The 18,668-nt window shown below is 42.4% G+C and overlaps 1 protein-coding gene across 1 annotated transcript; it reads left to right on the top strand.

Annotated features, from left to right (window-relative positions):
- Positions 1-675: 675 nt before the first annotated feature.
- Positions 676-17,994, top strand: LOC126652610 (protein mono-ADP-ribosyltransferase PARP14-like). Its single transcript, XM_050339546.1, is given in 18 exon segments — positions 676-972; positions 2,602-2,741; positions 2,833-2,866; positions 3,589-3,798; positions 4,363-4,599; positions 5,043-7,303; positions 8,845-9,075; positions 9,313-9,534; positions 9,980-10,043; positions 10,968-11,117; positions 11,805-11,867; positions 12,682-12,849; positions 12,982-13,169; positions 13,171-13,189; positions 13,273-13,881; positions 14,431-14,561; positions 15,637-15,811; positions 16,670-17,994. Coding segments are annotated over 18 exon segments (5,397 nt in total). The 5' UTR covers positions 676-767; the 3' UTR covers positions 16,960-17,994.
- Positions 17,995-18,668: the final 674 nt, after the last annotated feature.

Genomic DNA, 18,668 nt, shown 5'->3' with positions numbered 1-18,668 from the left:
TATTTCAATGATCTCAGACCTGGGGTGAGGTTACAAAAACAAAGAACGCCACATGGACATTTGGTAGGATGCAGATAATTCAGCAACTGTGCTGAATCAGCTTTGCCTGGGGTAATGGTAATTACTGGAAAGGGAGAACACGACCACCAACTCCCTTGGACCACCGAGTGAAGAAACACACCGACCCAAAAAAAAAGAGACAGACTGAGAGCATGGGGATTAATTGGCATGAAAAGCAAGACAAACGTTAAAGATAAAAGGAGACTAATTAATAAGAGAACTAAATAACTTGTAGCCAAGGAACGTTACTGCCTTTGTTTGCTAAAACGGATAAACAGTGAAAGAAACCGCTTTGGTAGCCTCTGTGCTGGCTTTGTGGATTTGCCACTCAGCGCCTCTTTCTGCACACACCTGTAAATAAATGAAATGCCTCGACTGCGTGTGTGGACTGGCCTCTTGCACAGCGGGTAAAAGAACTCTTGGGACAACAGCGACACGGGCTGGCAGGCCCCGGCACAGGGGCAGAGAGGACGTTCTGTCGGGTGAAGGGGGTGCCCGAGGCAGCTCTGGGTGTTCGAGGGGGAGGGAAATTTAAGGGCGCGGGTGTGAGGCTGCGACGGGGGGCCCGAGGAGCCGGCCCGGGGCAGGTGTATCGCGACAGACGGCGGCGGAGCCCCGAGAGGCGGGTGCCTGCCGGGAAAAGGCGCGGCCCGGCGCGCCGGGAATCGAAAGCGAAAGCGGCGGGGAGCGGAGCCGTCGGTGCGGCGATGGCGGGGCAGCGGCCGGGCGCCTTCCCGCTGCTGGTGCGCGGGGACTGGGGCTCCGCCGAGCCGCCGCCCGCCCTGAGGAAGAAGCTGCTCTGCTACTTCCAGAGCCAGAAGCGCTCGGGAGGCGGCGAGTGCGAGCTGCGGGCCGGCACCGACGCCGACACCGGGACCGGCCACCTCCTCGTCTGCTTCGCCAGCCCCGAGGGTGAGCGGCCGGGCCGGGCGGGTCGGGGCGGGTGACCCGGCGGGTCCAGGGGCCGGGGTGTTAAGGATCATCGTGTGGGCTCCCTGCGGGGAGAGTGTGTTGCGAGAGACAGCTCACAAGCCTAAAGTTCCTGCAAGTTAAAAGATACGTACTAACTTAGTTGTTGTAATAATATCTCCTGTCTACTACGTGATATACAGTATCTATAGTACATAGATGCCGTATACACCCCATAAGATACAGTGTAGATAGTCTCTAAACATGGTGGGATTCTTGTGGATGTCCTGTGCAGGACCTAAATTGGACTCAGTGATCCTTGTGGGTGTTTTCCAGCTCAGAAGATTCTGTGATTCTGTGATATTTTCTTATCTATATGCTCTGATTTGGTATTTAGTACTATCCTCTAGATTTTGCAGAAAGGCTGTAAGCTAATAAATATATCCTACGAGCTATATATGCATATATATTAATCTTGATGCACAGTAGTATTGTCCAGATTGCTCTTGGGATAATAAAGGTTATGTTAATAATGGCCAGTCTTCGCGAGCGAAGATCCGGGGAAGGTCTTTACACCTTCCAGCCTGTGCATTTGGATTTTTTAGGTGAGACACAGTGTGCGCGGAACTGAGCCCACCCTTTAATCCTAAGGTTCATCTGCCGGTTACGTTAATCAAACAATATATGTAGTAGCTACAGATACATATTAAAGAATCCCTGATATATAACATGCATGTATTTCTCTAAACTTGCAGCCAGGTGGAAAGGATTTAGCTGCAGTTGAGTTAGATGTGTACATACATGCATGTACATCCTTAAACACACACACACAGATATATTATGTATACTTTTTTCCTTGCCTTATGCTTCCCAGTTGCTGACTCAAGGAGCCGGTAAGTTCAGCACATAGAGCCACAAGCCATTTTGGCACTGGCTGGAAGAGGATGTGAAAGGGTTGGGGGTGGTTACCAACGTGAAACATGTGATAGAGCTGAGCTTTGCACCTCTCGTGTTTCTTCGGGGAAATAATGTCCTCTGCTGTTCTTCCGTTTCTTTTCAGGCAGAACGCCTTGTTTGTACTGTGTTAGTGTTGGAGTTGAAAGCTCTTTCATTTCGTGGGACAGCTAATGTGTCTGCCCTGGGTCCGGCTAGGACAGGGATAACTTTTGCAGCAGCCAAGAGGGGCACAGCCAGGACCCAGGGGATATTTGATCCAACCTCAGCAAGCGCCAGGGGAACGGGGAGGGAGGGTGGTTTTCCAGTGCTTGGCACAAGAAGCGGTTGGGTGAGCAATGGTGACTGAAGTGCTCACCTCTCTTGTACACTCTGCTATTAGTACTGGGGATGTTACTGCCCGTTTTTCTGATTTCTAGTAAAATGTCCTTAGCTCACACTGTGATCTTTAATTTTCTATGTCTCCAGTTCTGCTCTCCATCCTGTCACCAGGAAGTGCAGGGGTGGGGAGTGTTGAGCGAGCGGCACGTGATGTGGGGTGTTTCAGTGGAAACAATAAATTGAGGAATGCCATTCCTAAACCACGACAGTGTCCTAATGTAATGGTGGGAAAGCACTACATAGTCCAAAGCTGTATTTCTATTCAGATTTTCACTTGGGTGTTTTGGTTTTATTTAGTGAAGCAACGAGTTCTTCAGAAACAGCCTCATGAGTTGCATTTGGAAGGAAAAGGCATAGTGAAGTTGACTGTCACAGAGCCAGAAAGCACACTAGCTACTGAGGAGGAGACACCTGAAGAAAAACTAGCTCCCACAAAGGTGAACAAAAATTATAATCTCAACCAGACCTCTGAAACAGTGGTAACAGAATCACATCTGTCACTAATATTTTGCTTTCACTTTATTTTAGGCTCTGGATGCCATGAGCAAGCTTCAAACAAAAGGTAAAATGCTATCCTCACTCTCTGATTCTTCCTAAAACAAAGATCTTGTTGCTTTTCTGCATACGTGGCTCCAGTTCTGTGGGCAGTTTTGCTGAAAGTTCCTGAGTTTGGTACTGTGACTCAGGTGATACAGGGAAGGAATGTCTGTGTGGGGGCACTGCAGACTTGATCACCACGAATGGAGTTCACCTTGCCAGACCTGGACAATGGGCCTGGTTTTAACTTCATGCTGCACTGATGGCAGGGCATGGTGGTCATCAGGGAGCTTTACATGGAGTCATGCAGGACTACTGGTGGCCTGTGGTGCCTGTGGATGTCCTGAGCTGTGTTCAGCCTTGTTACACCTGCACCAGGGCTAAGAAACAGATGCAGAGGCTGCAGAGGCTGCAACCAATCCCTACTGACAGCTGAGCAGCCGTGGCAAATGATCTCACTGGATTTTAGTTGAGTTTAATCTCTGGCCCCAAGACACAAAACAAAGTGACCTTGGACTTGTTTAGTTGTGGCTGTTTTTGGGCCACCAAAGAAGGTGCCTGCAACTTGCAGAATATTGAATCTGGGCTGTTTTGGATCCCAAAATGTCCAGGGGTACCCTGCAGAACTTGTTTGGTTAACAATCTGTTTTCTTGGGAAAGAAAAGGAGAGAAAGGGTAAGAAGAATCTGTTTATTCCAGGAAATGTGTACCGACACTTTCTGTGACTGACTTCTCTTTGTGCTGCAGAGAGTTTTGCTCCAAGTGGTGAACTCGAGGAAGACGCTGGCTGTGCAGAGACCTCACCTTCAGTGGTGTTTGAAAACTTAGAAAAATGCAGTCCAAACTGCTTACGTTTGCTGTTGGAGAACATCAGCGGCCTGACTGTAGATGAGGACTTCACTGTGGAAGTGATACCTGAAATAAATGTTGCTGTAGCTACCTTTATAAAAAGTATTGGTAAGAGAGGGGGACTCCATCACTCATCGCCATGTATATGTACGAGTAATAACTTTCAGAGCTTGATTCCTCTCCTGTGAGAGATCCAGACTGTTTTGTGAAAGTACCTGGGTTGCACTCTCTCAGGAACGATGTCTTACATACAGCTCCGCAAAAGTGCCCGTGACCCCAGTGTTACACTGAGGAAAGTAAAATGGTGGCGTCTCCATTCATTGAAATTGGATGAGAGTGGTTCGTTGTTTCCATCTGGGCTTGGGTTAGATGAAGAGGAATTAGAAGTGCACTGAGTGTGGGGATTTTTGCAGGTTGTTGAGCTGTATAAGGTCTCATTTTTGAAGAGAGGGTACTTGTGAGATGGGAGCAGAGACATAGTGGTAGTGAATAACAGAGAGTAACACTGGTGTGTGCTTCTCCCCTTTTATTACAACACAGAGATATCTGGCACCCAAGACACTTTTGTTCCAAGTACAGGGACAGGTGGGAGACTGGGCTCCAGGACGGATAGCTGAGGCTGATAATGACCCAGGAAAACATGGTCACTTCATACTGCTCTTCTCTTTACAGATACTGAAGAATTTGTGAAAAAATGTTTACAGCACAAGAGAGTCAGAGAATTCAAAATGACTGCCAGGGTTCTTGAACTGACACGGAGCATCAAGGCCGAAAACCTGCCGGACAGCCTTTCCCCAGATTACCTCACAGTTTACTTTGAGAGTGTGCGGAATGGAGGGGGGCCTGTGTCAGATGTCCAGCACTTCCCTGAGGAGAACTCGGCCATCATTGCTTTCTGTGATCCCAAAGGTAACACTGTCCTGCACCTGACCAAGGTGCTCACAGGCAGACAACCCGCAAGCAAATCACTGCAGATTCGGTCATTAGGGAAAGCCTGGCTTGCTGTCACCAAAGTCAGCGTGTGCTGTCTTCTTCCTGAGTGCTCTGGATTTAGCAATACTGCTGCATGTCTAGGGTTTCAGAATCTCTTGTGGTTTTCCCTGCTTTGGTTTCTTTTTGGTGTTTATTTTTATCTTATCAAAGATTCCTTTTAATACCTGCTTTGTGCATGGTTTGTTTGCAGTAGTGTTTTTTGCCCATTTGCAGAGGTCTTTGTCTGCAATACAGCACTAATTGTACCTACAGGTAGAGAGAGTAGGATCTGTCCATGACTTCAGCTTTCACAGTTAACTTTCTGAATAACTGAAGTTAATAATATCTGTATGTGTGTACATATGTGCATTGCCTTTCAGATGTAAACACGGTCTTGGAAAAGCAGCATTTGCTGGAACAGACGCTGATTTCTGTGCATCCCTATTACCAGTCCCTGGGAACAGCTCTCTATGGAGGAGAAAGACCAACTATCAGGATGCCAGACCCCGTTGGGGTGCCACTAGACCCGTATGTCTGGCAGTTTTTACAAAGGCACGATAACCTGATCCGAGGCATAAACCAGGAAATGGCAGTTTGCCATTGTGAGCTCAAGTGGCCCCAGGCAGACCATGCAAACCCCAAAGTCACATTGTGCCCATCATCATCTCTCTCCGAGCAGAACAAGACAATGATTAAGCTGATCAAGACGTGGAAGCAAGATGCTTCTACTGAGTTCTCACGTATCATGGCACGTTACACAGCTATAAAATGTAAAGTAAACTCAGCAGATTGGGGAGATGTGAGAAACAGGTTGTTGGAAGATGTTTCTATGATGGTAACTGATGTTTCTGAGGACGTGGTGGTGATGGCAGGCAGCAGAGCAGCAGTGGAGAGGGCAGAGAAGGAAGTGAGGGAATGCATGGAAAAGGCCATGAAGCAAAGTGAAAGGGAAAAACAAAGCATAGAAATTTCTGTGCCAGTGACCCCAGGGAAGTATGCTGTGCTGCACAATGCTGGGTTAGAAGAGAATATTCACAAGGAATATCCGTGCCTCAAGATCTTTTATGATGACAGAAAAAAGGCTGTTCAGTTGTGTGGATTGCCTGCGGAAGTCTATAAAATCAAAGCTGACTTACTGGAAAAGGTGTTGAGTATGCCTTGTGCATCAGTGTCCATTGAACCCCTTGTTTTCCACTATCTACAGGGTTTAGATAATAAAAAGACATCAGATACGTTATTCCTTCAGAAAAAAATTAATAGCTTTTATGAACTTGAGGAGGATACTGTGCTGCTGTACGGAGATACTCGCAGAGATCTTTTAGAAGCAGAAAAGCAAATAAAAACCGGCTTAGAATCCAAGTGCATCAATGTGGAGGACGGTGAGGTCATTAAAAAAGAGCAGTGGAAGAAACTTCTTGTCTCCTTGCACAAGACATACAGTTCTTCCCAGGAAATGGTAATCACTGAGCAGTCTGTTGGAAAACAAAATAAAGTGATGATTGCTGGCTTTTCTAAGGCTGTCAGAGAGGTTTATCAGAAGCTTAATGATTTTATAGATAAAAACACGCTTGTGGAAGAAACAATCCCAGCAAATTCAGTGGTGGTAGAGTTCATAGAGAAGGAGAAATCTGATTCTTATTGTGACTTGAGGAAGAAAGGTGTGACAGTACGTTATGACATCAAGACACCATGTATTTCCCTGAGGGGACCAAGAGCAGAAGTGCCAGAAGCAGTAAAGATGTTTGAAAACCTTGTCTCATCCCTTTACTCAAAAAATGTGCTAATTGATAAGCCAGGAGCCAAAGAGTTCTTCATTGAGAGAAAAGATTCATGTGTTTTTGAGGCAAAGCAGAAATTTAGCTGTTTCATTAGGATCAAGGAAGAAGAAGAAAAACAACAACAATGGGAGGGTGATAAAGCGAAAAGAAAGCTCTACTACAAAACAAGACTGCCACATGGCATTGTAGTAGCAGTGTATAAAGGTGACTTGAGTGATTATCCTGTTGATGTTGTGGTGAATGCATCTAATGAAGACCTAAAGCACATTGGTGGCCTTGCTGAGGCACTGTCAAGAGCTGCTGGTCCAGCACTGCAAGAAGAGTGCGATGAGCGGGTGAGGATGATCGGGCGTTTCCAGCCCGGGAGCGCAGTTCTCACAGGCGCTGGGAATCTCCCCTGCAAGAATGTCATTCATGCTGTTGGGCCCAGGTGGAGGAAGGAGGACCCAGAAAAGTGTATATGGTTGTTAAAAAAGGCAGTGAAGAAAAGTCTAGAACTAGCTGAAACATACAATTGTTGTTCCATAGCTCTGCCTGCTATAAGCGGAGGCATTTTTGGCTTTCCACTGCAGACATGTGCAGAATCAATTGCATCCGCCATCAAGGAGACCTTGGAAGGATCCATGGGGGACAGCAGCTTGAAGGAGGTTCACCTTGTGGATAATGCAGAAGGAACCATTCAGGTTCTAAGTGAGACAGTAAAAGAAGTGTTTTCAGGTAAATCATCTTCCCCAAAACCACATGTGGAAAGCTATAAGCTGAGAAAAAGGCAGAAGGAGAAGACAAAAGAGGATGTGAAGATGGTTACAACCAATGAAGGACTTTGCATCCATGTAGAGGAGAAAAACGTTCAGGAAGCCACGGTATGTCTTCGATTTTCTGCTTGCCCTCTACCTTTATGGTAAGATCTTCTTGAAATTTAAATTAAAAAGGAAGAACAGTAGGTCATACTGTTTTACAAGGCACTTGCTATGTAAGGAAACAAGCTGTGTGCTAACTAAACAGGGATGCTACCTTGCAAAACTGAGGGCAAGTTGGGATCTGTCCCTCTGCAGCTGTTTCTAGAGGGCAGCTGTGAATGTTAGGATGTTTCATTCTCAGCTCGGTCTTGCTTTCCTTTTTTCTAGATCTAAGGCCAACATGTAAAATCGTTTGCTTTTTTCCCAGAGGGAAAATATTATAATTGTTTTTAACATGATGATCTGCAGGTATCTTGGTTGGATATTATGGTAAATCAGTACCTGCCTGGGCTGCTGTTTTGGGAAGGCTAACAGGGAGAATGGAGGTTTCTTCTTTTTTTTTCCCTTTTTCATTGGATGCTGAAAGTCACAGCCTGTGAAGAATTTACTGAGTTTTAGAGAAGAGACTCCATAAATGAGTCCATGCTTAGGTCGTTTTACCAGACCAAATGTCTCCCATTATTCTTTTTTTATTCATTTTGCTAGCAAAGGGTTTAAGTGCTACTCATTTAGACCATCAAGACTCAATTTACACCTGTGATGTAGGTTTCCCCTTATGTTTTTTTTTCTTCAATGATATAGAGTGCATTTGGGATAAATCTTTTTCAACAACTGCTGGTTGTCATACTTTGGAGTATAGTTACTATTATTATAATTATCCTGCCATTTCAGTGGCCATGCTGGTGCCTGTAAAAGCTGATTCCAAGAAAGCAATACCAGATATGAAAAGAACCTCAGTATGACATATCAAAATACTCTGTAGTTAAAACATCTCCAGTGCAAAAAAGCAAAGCAATCACCAAACTTCAGGATTTCACCGGTTTACTTCATGACAGCAGAACTACCTCCCTTCTCCTCATTTTGGTGCATGAGGTGCTGCTTTTCTGATAAGGTGTAGACAATCCCACATCAGTGAAATGGAGGAAAGGGACATTAAACTTTCTACATTAGGTTTACCTTATACAATACCTATGTTTTGCATCCTGTGATGATGCTGGAGAAGAAGGAGCAATACTGCAGTGGTTCTTCACAAGGAAATGGAGGGAAGTCTGGATCTGGGGAGTGGGGATGCGATAAATGGCAGAGGATGGGTTTATTTCACTTGCCCAAAAACATTGGTGCCTGCTCAGGATAAAGTGATTCACAGCTTCACCTCTGCTGAGGCCTTGAGAGCTATGGATGGATGGATGGATGGATGGGTGGATGACCTGCTCACACATAGTACTTGTGGTGTTGGTATTCACAGTGGGTCTGATGCTGCCTACCACAGATTCCCTACAAGTCCAGGAAGACTCAGTGTCCACAGGCTGTGCTGAAAACCAGGTTATTGCTCCAGGGCCATCTTGTTCCTTATGCCGTGTATGGCTTTGGCGGTGCTGTTTGTCTGGATGCATATTTTGACTCCAAGTCTGGTTACAGATATTTTTGCTGTAATCTTGTTGCAGACGGATGTTGTTGTCAACAGCGTTGGCCCAGATCTGCAGTTTGGTGTGGGGCCTCTTTGCAAAGCCTTGCTGGAAAGAGCTGGACCAGCACTCCAAGTAGAGTTTGACAAAGAAAAACAAAGTCAGGCTTCTGGTCCAGGGAGTGTGGTCTGCACCAGCGGACATGCTCTGGCCTGCAGCTCCGTGTTTCATGCCATACTACCCGGGTGGAATGGAGGACAGACAGAGAAGGTACCTTTAAATTATAAAATAAATAAATTTGAAAACAGATGTGTTTGAGATCTGTCCTGAAGTTTCAGGTTTTCGCTTAGTTAATTTAGATGGCTTGGCTCCATTTGCTTCTGTTAGAGTGACCTTAAAGATGCCTTGATGCCCTGAGAGCTCCTTCACCTACTGGTTACTCTCTAATAATGGATACTAATAATGAATAATGCCTTAAAAAAAAAGTATCTTTGCTGTGTTTTTCAGGTCCTAGAAGATGTAATCAATTTCTGCTTGAAGAAAGCTGAGAAACTTAAACTGAAATCAATCTCTTTCCCAGCTATTGGGACTGGTGGATTTGGATTTCCTAAAAGCCTTGTTTCTAAGTTAATGTTTGATGTGGTGTTTGAGTTCAGTCGAAGTCACACTGTGAAGAATCTCCAGGAAGTTCATTTTCTCTTGCATCCAAAAGACATTGATAGCATTCAGGTAGTTTTTCCCAGGACAAAGCTGTCTATGTTACATACTGTTCTGGTTATGCCTTACTAATATATTTTAGTCATATTGCTTTCTTAAGGGAATAATTTAGCACTTTCTTACTGCTGTGGGTCACTGACAGTGGGATGTCTCTTCAGTGTCTCTGAAATATAAACTCTCAGCAAGCACAATATGCAGGCAAAATTGGCCTCACTGCTGGCTGTAAATGGCTGCAGATGCTCCCTCGTCTTTTGACAGAGGAGTTCTGGCAATTCAGAGACATTATCTCTTATCACACTGTCTAGCTGGGTCTTCTGCTCTTATTAGTGACACCTGAATGTGACTGTAAATTCTGTTAGGGGGCTCAGCAAGGGCTAAGTGGCTGTTAATCCTTTATAGAAACATTCCATGTATAAACTGTGAAATACTATCTTTGGTACCTTTTTTCTCTCCTTAGGCTTTTAACACTGAACTAGAACATAGGATAGCTGCAAGTGGCAGTGCTGCAGCACCACAGCCAAGTAAGTTGTGGAGGGGCAGGAGGTGGGCACGGGGGAGAATGTAAATACTGTTTGAGTGGGTTTATATGTATCAGGAAACAAGAGAAATATCATCAGGGCACAGGGCATTTTTCTTCCTCCCATTGGGCTGCCTCCTAATGGACTTTTCTTCTTAAATGCCATTTTTAAAAACTGTAGGAATTCCTTTTGCTGAGGGCGTGCTCGACTCTTGGTGAGGCCAATCTTATCCTATGGAAGAGAGTGTCCCAATAGGAAACCCGAGTGAGAGAACTTTGCCAAACAAGCCATGAATAACATGTATTTCTGTACCTTTAATCTCCTCTTTAGAGAGAGATATACACAGAATGGATGTGACCCAATAGCAAAAGCACCTGAGTGAACTGCACCAAGGGCAGAGGCTTATTCTTAAGGATATCCAGCTCACTCTTCTCAGTTGCTGAGTCCCAGGGAGATGAAGTTAAGAGTGTGCAGATAAAATAAGACTTAGAGAAGTTTAGACTAGAAGTAAGGAAGAGTTTTGTAGCTGTGAAGGTAAAGATGAAATAACTTGCAAAACTGATGTGATGGGTTCTCCATTATTGGCAATGCTTAAGCTGGATACTCCATTTCTTGTAAGAGTTAATTCAGGAAACTGTGTTACAGAGCTGGTCAGATCAGACAAACCCTGAGGCCATTTTCTGGATTGATGTTGCAAGAATTTACAGGAATAGAAAATGGTTTCACTTTGAGAGCCTTTAAGCAGGAAGCATCCCGTGCCTTCCAGCTGTCAGAAATGGAGTCAAGAGAAAAGCAGAGACAGTGTACATCCATCAAACGATCTAGAGCATATTCCTTAAAAGGATAAATAGAAGTTTCCATCAGTGGAAGAGAATAATATCCCAAGCTAGAGGAGAAGTGGTTGAAGATATGTTCTTTCCCTTTCAGGTTTCACTAGCCCTGTTTCTACTGAAGTATTGGGAGTTTATGAAATGAAGATTGGTTCCATCGCACTCCAAGTACTTAGTGGAGATATTACCAAGGAAGATACAGAGGTTATTGTGAACATAGCAAATTCGTCATTTGATGCCAGAACAGGTATTGTATTAAAGATGTACTTCTTTAGGGATAAATTTGAGCTAGTTTTCAGAAGGGGGTATGGGAAAGAATTGTCCATAAGGAAAATTTTATGAAATATTTTTCAGATGAGAGAGAGGGATTTGTGATTAATCCTGAAATAGATCTTAAATAGCTGTTTTACATGTCCTGAATATTTGGTTTAGTTTCCAAGTAGACGGCATCTGACCAGATTTTTCTTGCTTGAAACCAAAAGTGTTTAAATAAAAGGGAATTTTCAGATCAAGTAGAATTCTGAAAAACTGCTCGTGTCCTCAAATGTTTCATTATAAGGCAAAGTCCTGGTTAAGTAAATTGACCTGTAAGAAGCAGAGGGTTCTGACATTGTGAATGAGACACGTGAAGGATACCAAATGAGAAAATGCAAAGCCATGGGAGAGTTTGGTGAAGGCCGTATGGGTTTAGCTGGGGAAACGATGAAATAGGAGTTGTTCTTAATGATTTGTAATCAGCAGTGAAGGCAGTGTTGTGTCTGCAGCCAGTGCAGTGTGTCATGGAGGGTACTTAGAGGAATGGTCAAGGTTTTGCACTTTGTGGGATCCTGCCATACAAGAATTTAGGGCATTTGTAGAGTACACAAGTTGGGCAGAGTTTTGAGTAGAGATAGGTGTCTTAATGAATGTCTGTGCTTTTGTTGTGTGATTTAAGGGGTCTTCAAAGCCATTATGGATGCTGCTGGTTGCCAGGTGGTAGACGAATGTGCTCAATATGGTATGTTGATGCATGTTGATACACACTATTTGGTTTGATTATTTGTTATTGTTGTTGTTCTCTCTGAAAACGTAAAGTTCTTTTAAAATTCTCTATTCTGATGGCATAACTGTTTTACCTGAAAAAGACAGCTTTCACTTTCTGGAATTTTGAAAAGTCCCCTTCCTGTTTTGACACCTACTTTGAGAATTTTTCTTTTCCCAGTTGTTTAGCAACAACTTAGACATCAGTGTGTTATGCACATTATTGTCATCCTGGATCCAAAACACGGCCCTGTACCAGCTGCTAAGAAGAAAATTAACTCAGCTGAAACCAGGACAACCCTGATCATAATTCCTCTGTTCTCTGCATTCTGGCAGAACAGTAGAGCCGTAAAATTCCAGCTCCCTGGGGTTGGCCTCTATGAGCTGAGAAAGGCTCATAAGAAAAGAAGTGGCATAAGAAAGGATTTCTCATAGAAATGAATTTGGCATGCTTTGAAATAAAAGTGAGCTGTATTGAAAGTCATCCTAAATTCTTCAATGGGAAATTTAAGAATTCTTAAATTGGAAATTCTTAAATAGGAAACTGCTTTGTAGCACAGATCTCAGGAAATTGAGATCTCACACATTTACTTGAACTGATTCCTCAAAGAATCTCTGCATTCTGTATTTACAGAGAAAACCAGAGAATCAGGGAAACCCAGGATAATGTAGCTCACAGTAGATCTCTTTCCACTTTTTCATGTTCTCTTCAAGGATCAGTAGAACCAGCTGTCATACCAGAAGAGATAGGCACTTTGAAAATGTCTCCTTCTTTATCTTCTCTCTTCCAGCTGGGCAGCATCAAAGTGGCTTTATTACCACACAGGGTGGAAATCTGTTATGCAGTAAAATCATTCACTTGATTTCCAATAACGACGTGAAGGGTCAGGTCTCCAAAGTGCTTAAGGAGTGTGAGCAAAAGATGTACAACTCTGTTGCCTTCCCAGCTATTGGAACAGGTTTGTGTTTTCTTGGGCAAGCAACGAGGGCTGTGATGGGGATAGTTCAGAAACTGGGGAAAAGTTAATATGGGGAAGAGTAGACTTGTACAAGAAACTGTTCACTGCTGCGTGCCTTTTCTTTTTGTTTAGGTCGAGCAGGACAGAGTCCAGCAAAGGTGGCTGATGAAATGTTGGATGCCATAGTGGAGTTTGCAAGCGAAAAATCAGTACAGCATTTGCAGACAATTAAAATCGTCATCTTCCAGACAAATATGCTGAAGGACTTTTATGAAAGCATGAAGAAAAGAGAAGATGTGGATTCATCCACAGCAGAGTCCATGGTCTTCTATAGTTAAATGTAAGTAGGTGGGTTTTCCGTGTGCATGGGCAAATTGGAGTTCTTCTGTTTACAACTAATAATTGACATATATTTATCTACAGCCTTCCTTTGGGGCAATAAGCAATCTACCGAGAAGAAAAAGCCCGTGATTTTGGAGAAGAAAGTCAATTTAGTCACGTTTCAAATTTGTGGAGAAAGCCAAGAAAATGTGGATGCAGCTGAGTCCTGGATAAAGGATTTAATTTTAAAGGAACAGAGTGAAACAACTATTTCAAATGAGCTAATTGAAAGTTTTGATGAGAGGCAAATTGCTGCTTTGGCAGAGCTCCAGAGAAGGAAGCATGTCACCATTCAGCTTGACAATAAACTTTCTCCCCCAGAAATTACTATTTCTGGTATTAGCAGGGATGTCTGTTTTGTTTTGGTAGAAGTTCAACAAATGATCCAAAAAATGAAGGATGCTGAAGAAGAACAATTCAAGGCAGACCTTCTTTCTAAGCTGGTAGAATGGAGGTATCTAGGAAGCAATGATACCTTTGTTGCTTTCGATAAATGGACAAATATGCAGCTGGAGGATGCCAAACGAGCTAAAAAACCATATCTTAATGTCAAAATTAACAAGAAGAACTACAAGGTGGATCTGAATACTCTACAGGCTTGTGATAACCAAGGAAAAACTATAAACATTCAGCGTGTGTCAAGGAATGAAGGTGAATTACACTTGTGTTAAATAACAAAAAAGGTTTATAGTGATTAATCAATGATGCTTCTGATAAAGGCCATCTCAGGAATCCTATAAAACATAAAGGTTTTTTTGCCTTTTCTTTGGTTTTTTTTTTTTTGTTTGTGTGATTTCTTTGGTTTTGCATGTTTTGGCCACTCAATAGCTAGCAGTTTTGATTTTCCTAAGTAGTGGCAGGTATGACTGAGACCAGGCAATCAATGTTAAAATTAAGCACCATCCGGACATACGTTGAGTAGTGAGCACAGATTTCATGCTTAAGTCTGACAAAGGAAGTGGTGTATGAAGTGGGTTTTTCCGGTTTGTTTTAGTTTGATATTGCTATGGGGATAATTGGACTAGAGAAAATGTAAAATCTTAACATTGTACTTTGACAGTACTTGTAGAATAAAGTATTGTGAACAGTACTGCCCTCTTAGCCCCCTCTATGCAGTTGGTTTTAAGATGTGCCTGCGAAGCTGAGCTAGTTTTCTATCATAATAACGTAATCTCTGTTTTACATATATGCAATCAACAGAGCTCCCTAAGGAGTGGGAAGACATGCAAGATGAAGACGTCAGAGTGGTAAATCTCAATCCATCGCATCCGAATTATAAAGCAGTTGAGAAGAGGTTTAGGACAACCTGTGCCAACTTTACCATAGAGAAGGTGAAATCTTATGGGGGTGAAAATGTCCATGCTTGGAATAGAAACATTAACAGACTTTCTAAATATATTTTTGCAAGGTGTCTACAACCCAATACACCTTTCATATGTCAGTCTCCCTGGCATTATAGAGGGTGGATAAAAAGCTAAGTAAATTTCTTAAAAGTTGTTCTGCCATTTCTGCCTTCTAATAGTGCAACAACAGTGACCATCAGTCTTCAGCCTGACTCTGTGTTCAACTAAAGTGGTACTCACTAGTTAATGTGATATTTTCAATTAGAAAATTCTATATTGAAATGGAAGCATGAGCAAACATGTTCAGAACACAAAGAAAAATATAAAGTCCTTGCAGACTGACCATAAAGCTTTTTAGACTATTTTACAACATGGTCAGGAAAATATACACAGAACACCGATTATAGTCATGTAATGGCATGATGTCTTTTACCACTAAAAATGGAAAGCTGTTACAGCAATGCCTTTCAGGTTATACTGTGATACAGAGACACTGCTTCCCCTTGAGCTATGTTCACACTGTTGGCATAGGGAGCCAGCAACATCTATCCTCCCACCAATTTATTTTAATATAGGAATTTCTTATGGGTAGATAAGCTATGCATTTAAGGAACCAAGGTTGACTTTCAAGCTTAGATCTAGAAGAGAAACAAATTCAGTGTAATGCTATCACTACAGCCTATCCCTTAGTGAGGAAATCATCAGTAAAGATGATTGAGATGTACAGAAGGCATCTTCCAACACTGCCCCTAGCAGTGGTACAGCAGCCTGTTTCTAGAAATGACAATGCACAGCTACCATGATTGCTGCTTACCTGGTATACTGGAGAGACAAGACAAGCATATGCTTAAAATTACTAAGCCTGAAAATCTCTTGTAATGTTCTTTGGTTTCTGATTTTTTAGGAGGTTTTCATTTTCAGTTCCCCTACCCAAATCACATACTAACAGGGCATAGTGAAAATGACTGTCATTCTTTCAGTTTGATTTCATTTTAATGCTCTCCTGCCATGATAAATATTTGTCCCTACCAGAGTAAATATAGTTAATTTTGTAATTTTGCAGATTGAAAGAGTACAAAATCCCTCCCTCTGGCAGCCATACCAATTAAGAAAAAAATCTCTCTGTAAAAAGAACAAAAGGGAAAATAATGAGAAGTTTCTATTTCATGGGACAACTGCATCCTCGCTGAGCAAGATCAACCACTGTGGATTTAATCGCGGGTTTGCTGGAAAGAATGGTGAGTCATTATCCAAATCAGTTCATTCCTAGACATGTATGGGTGCTATGGAATGCCAACATTATAGTGCTGTCAGCACAACATGAAGACTGAATGAAATTGGAGAACAAAATAATAAACAACTCCAGAGTATAATCTATATGATAGAGGAATTATTTAATAGACAATTATTAAATATTTAGCATAAAGACTTTCTGCCTTAGTTCAAAGATTGTTTTGCCCAGTTGCTCTAGTACAGTCATGTTGTGTTTATTATTTACTAGCATTTGAAGTTGAAGGACAGGATCCAAAGAAGTGGATCTTGGACTGCATTGAGGTGCTAGTTGCTCTTAGAGGCCCCATCACCTTACTTCAAAAGTCCTTAATTTCTGTTCTTAGTGTCTTCTTCCTTAAGACTTCATTGTACATGCCTAGAGCTGAGTTGATCTTGAGCAAGTTGGGCAGCTTAACTCAGACCTAGCTGACACTTTGGTATGGCCTGGATCCAAAAGTAGGTGTTTCTCTACGTGGATCCTCTGGAGGTCCTTACACTGAGATTTTCTTGAATAAATGAAGCCCAGTATACACAAAATATATATCAGGTTGTGCACAGGTAGGAATGGCAGCCACAATTTCTTTCTAAAACATGACCACTGGAGACGTAGTTTCACTTTCCTGTCAGGAGGTTGGATTTACTCAGGAAGTAAAAGTGCTAGAACCTGATAACTTTGTGGGTTCATATTTGATTCTGACACAAAGTATTATTATGGAGTTTTCTGTCTAAATTTATAACATCTACAGAGTTAAAAAAAAGGGGAGAGCTTTAGAGATTCTTATGATAATAAGAACACTATTTGAAAATGTTGTCTTTTCAAACAGCTGCAGCCTTTGGAAATGGAACCTACTTTGCTGCTAATGCGAGTTATTCTGCTCAGGATCGGTATTCCGTTCCGGATTCGAATGGCAAAAAACACATGTACTTGGCTCGGGTCCTCACTGGGCAGTACTGTGCTGGGACTGCTGGACTAGTCACTCCACCACCAAAGAACCCAGCCGACCCTACTGACCTGTATGACAGCGTGGTTGATAATGTGTCTAATCCAACAATATTTGTCGTTTTTAATGACATTCAGGCATATCCGGAATACCTTATTACTTTCAAACAATAGAAAACCTTAATAGTCTGGAAAATTTTAGTGCCTTTTTACATATGGGAATTAACATGGCAATTCTTTAGTCTTATGTTCAGGTTTCTTTAGGTAGTTATTGATCTATCCATGTGTTTAAATGTCTTCAACAGGAGGATCAACATAAGCCAGTATTTTAGGACATGCTATTTCAATGCTCACATTTCAAATTCAGTTATGTAGAGATGTAGGCAAGAGCTGTGAGAACAGCTCCAACCTCTTCCTATGCCCGGCAGAGGGCAATGACAGGAGAGTGAACTGCTCTGCCTTACCTATGGCCAGGAGTAAGTGTCGTAGGGTAGGTCAGTGTACCTACCTTGTTCCAGTATTCACCATAAAGTACCAAGTGCTTGGCTCCCTGTGAGGATTTGTTCAAAATGCTCCATGCTGAGAGATTCTTAAAGGTCTTTTGCATCCTCAACAGTGCTGTGATTCTATGATTTTAATAACCTCACTCACCAGCAGAGTTTTCAGTCATTCTCAGGAATCCACTCACCCTTGATGGTGCTAAAAGTCTGGAAGAAAAAAAATTTCCAATATTTAACATTCACTTTGCACTCATTGTTTCACCCCCCCCCCCCGCCCTTACCCTGATATGGCATACTTCATTATTCCCTAGGTATAAATTACTGGACGTTGATATTTATACCATAATCAACAGGTATTCATACGTGTTTCTTAGGGGAATTCTCCATGGTACCCTGCATTACCTACATTGAGCTTCCATATACAAAATCACTGCCTCTGCAATTTTTAAGACTGTAAACAGGGACTTTTAATTTAATCTTATCAGTGCTGAAACATTAACCCTTCTGTAGATCTATTCCCCAATTTGCAGGGAGTCAATTAGAGGGGCATAACTCATCATGTTTAAACAACTTGAAATTTTTTTAAGTCCTCTAAAACAAGTAACTAATGACATTTGTACATCTTTGCATGCTGTGCAGTTAATCAGGTGATACTCTTAAAACTGCCAATCAAAACCTGTATGCATGAGTTTTAATAAAAGTGATTTCAAACAGCTACATTGTACGACTGAGTTGTTTACACAAAGGAACACACCTCATTTTCACTGTTGCTTTACATTTGAATATGTTATAGTGATGCTATAAAAGTTTAGAAGACAAAATTGTTTTCCTGTATTGTCCCAGTGACAGGTTTGTGCATAAAAACTCCAGGTGAAATTACTCTGCCTTAGTCTAAAAAAGACGTATGCTGGAAATAGCTGCCAGGATGTCTTAAAACGCCACTGGGATGTTCTTATTGCCTGGAAAGGGGAAAAGGGCTTACAGTATCTGTAGGTGGCAATATAAAAAATTTCTGCTCTTCACAGCAGATGCCCATGCAGCACTTCAGATGAATGTCCTGCATAAATTCCCATTTTAAGCTAAACAAAGTTCCACCCACTCCTGGTTTAGAAGATTTTGCTCGCTGTGAAAAGGTGAGGATGTTTTTCTCTCTTCTCTGCTTTTTCTGGTGCTTTTCTGTACTGTGGAAACACTGCAGCAGCCAGAGCAACTCAGTTTAGCTGAAAGCACCAGGCATCCACTGGTTTCTCCCGCTGCTGTCTCTGAGCTGCAGAGTGAGCCATCACTTTCTATTTGTGGGGCCCTCATTATACCTGAACACCGTGGAAAGGAGCTGCAAGATGAAGCACAACAAAAACCCAGATGATTTTCATCTCTGGTGAT

This window comes from Myiozetetes cayanensis, unplaced genomic scaffold, assembly GCF_022539395.1.
Source record: "Myiozetetes cayanensis isolate MyiCay16 unplaced genomic scaffold, myiCay2020 scf9, whole genome shotgun sequence".
Lineage (NCBI taxonomy): Eukaryota > Metazoa > Chordata > Aves > Passeriformes > Tyrannidae > Myiozetetes > Myiozetetes cayanensis.
This window is presented reverse-complemented; position numbering and strand designations above follow the sequence as displayed.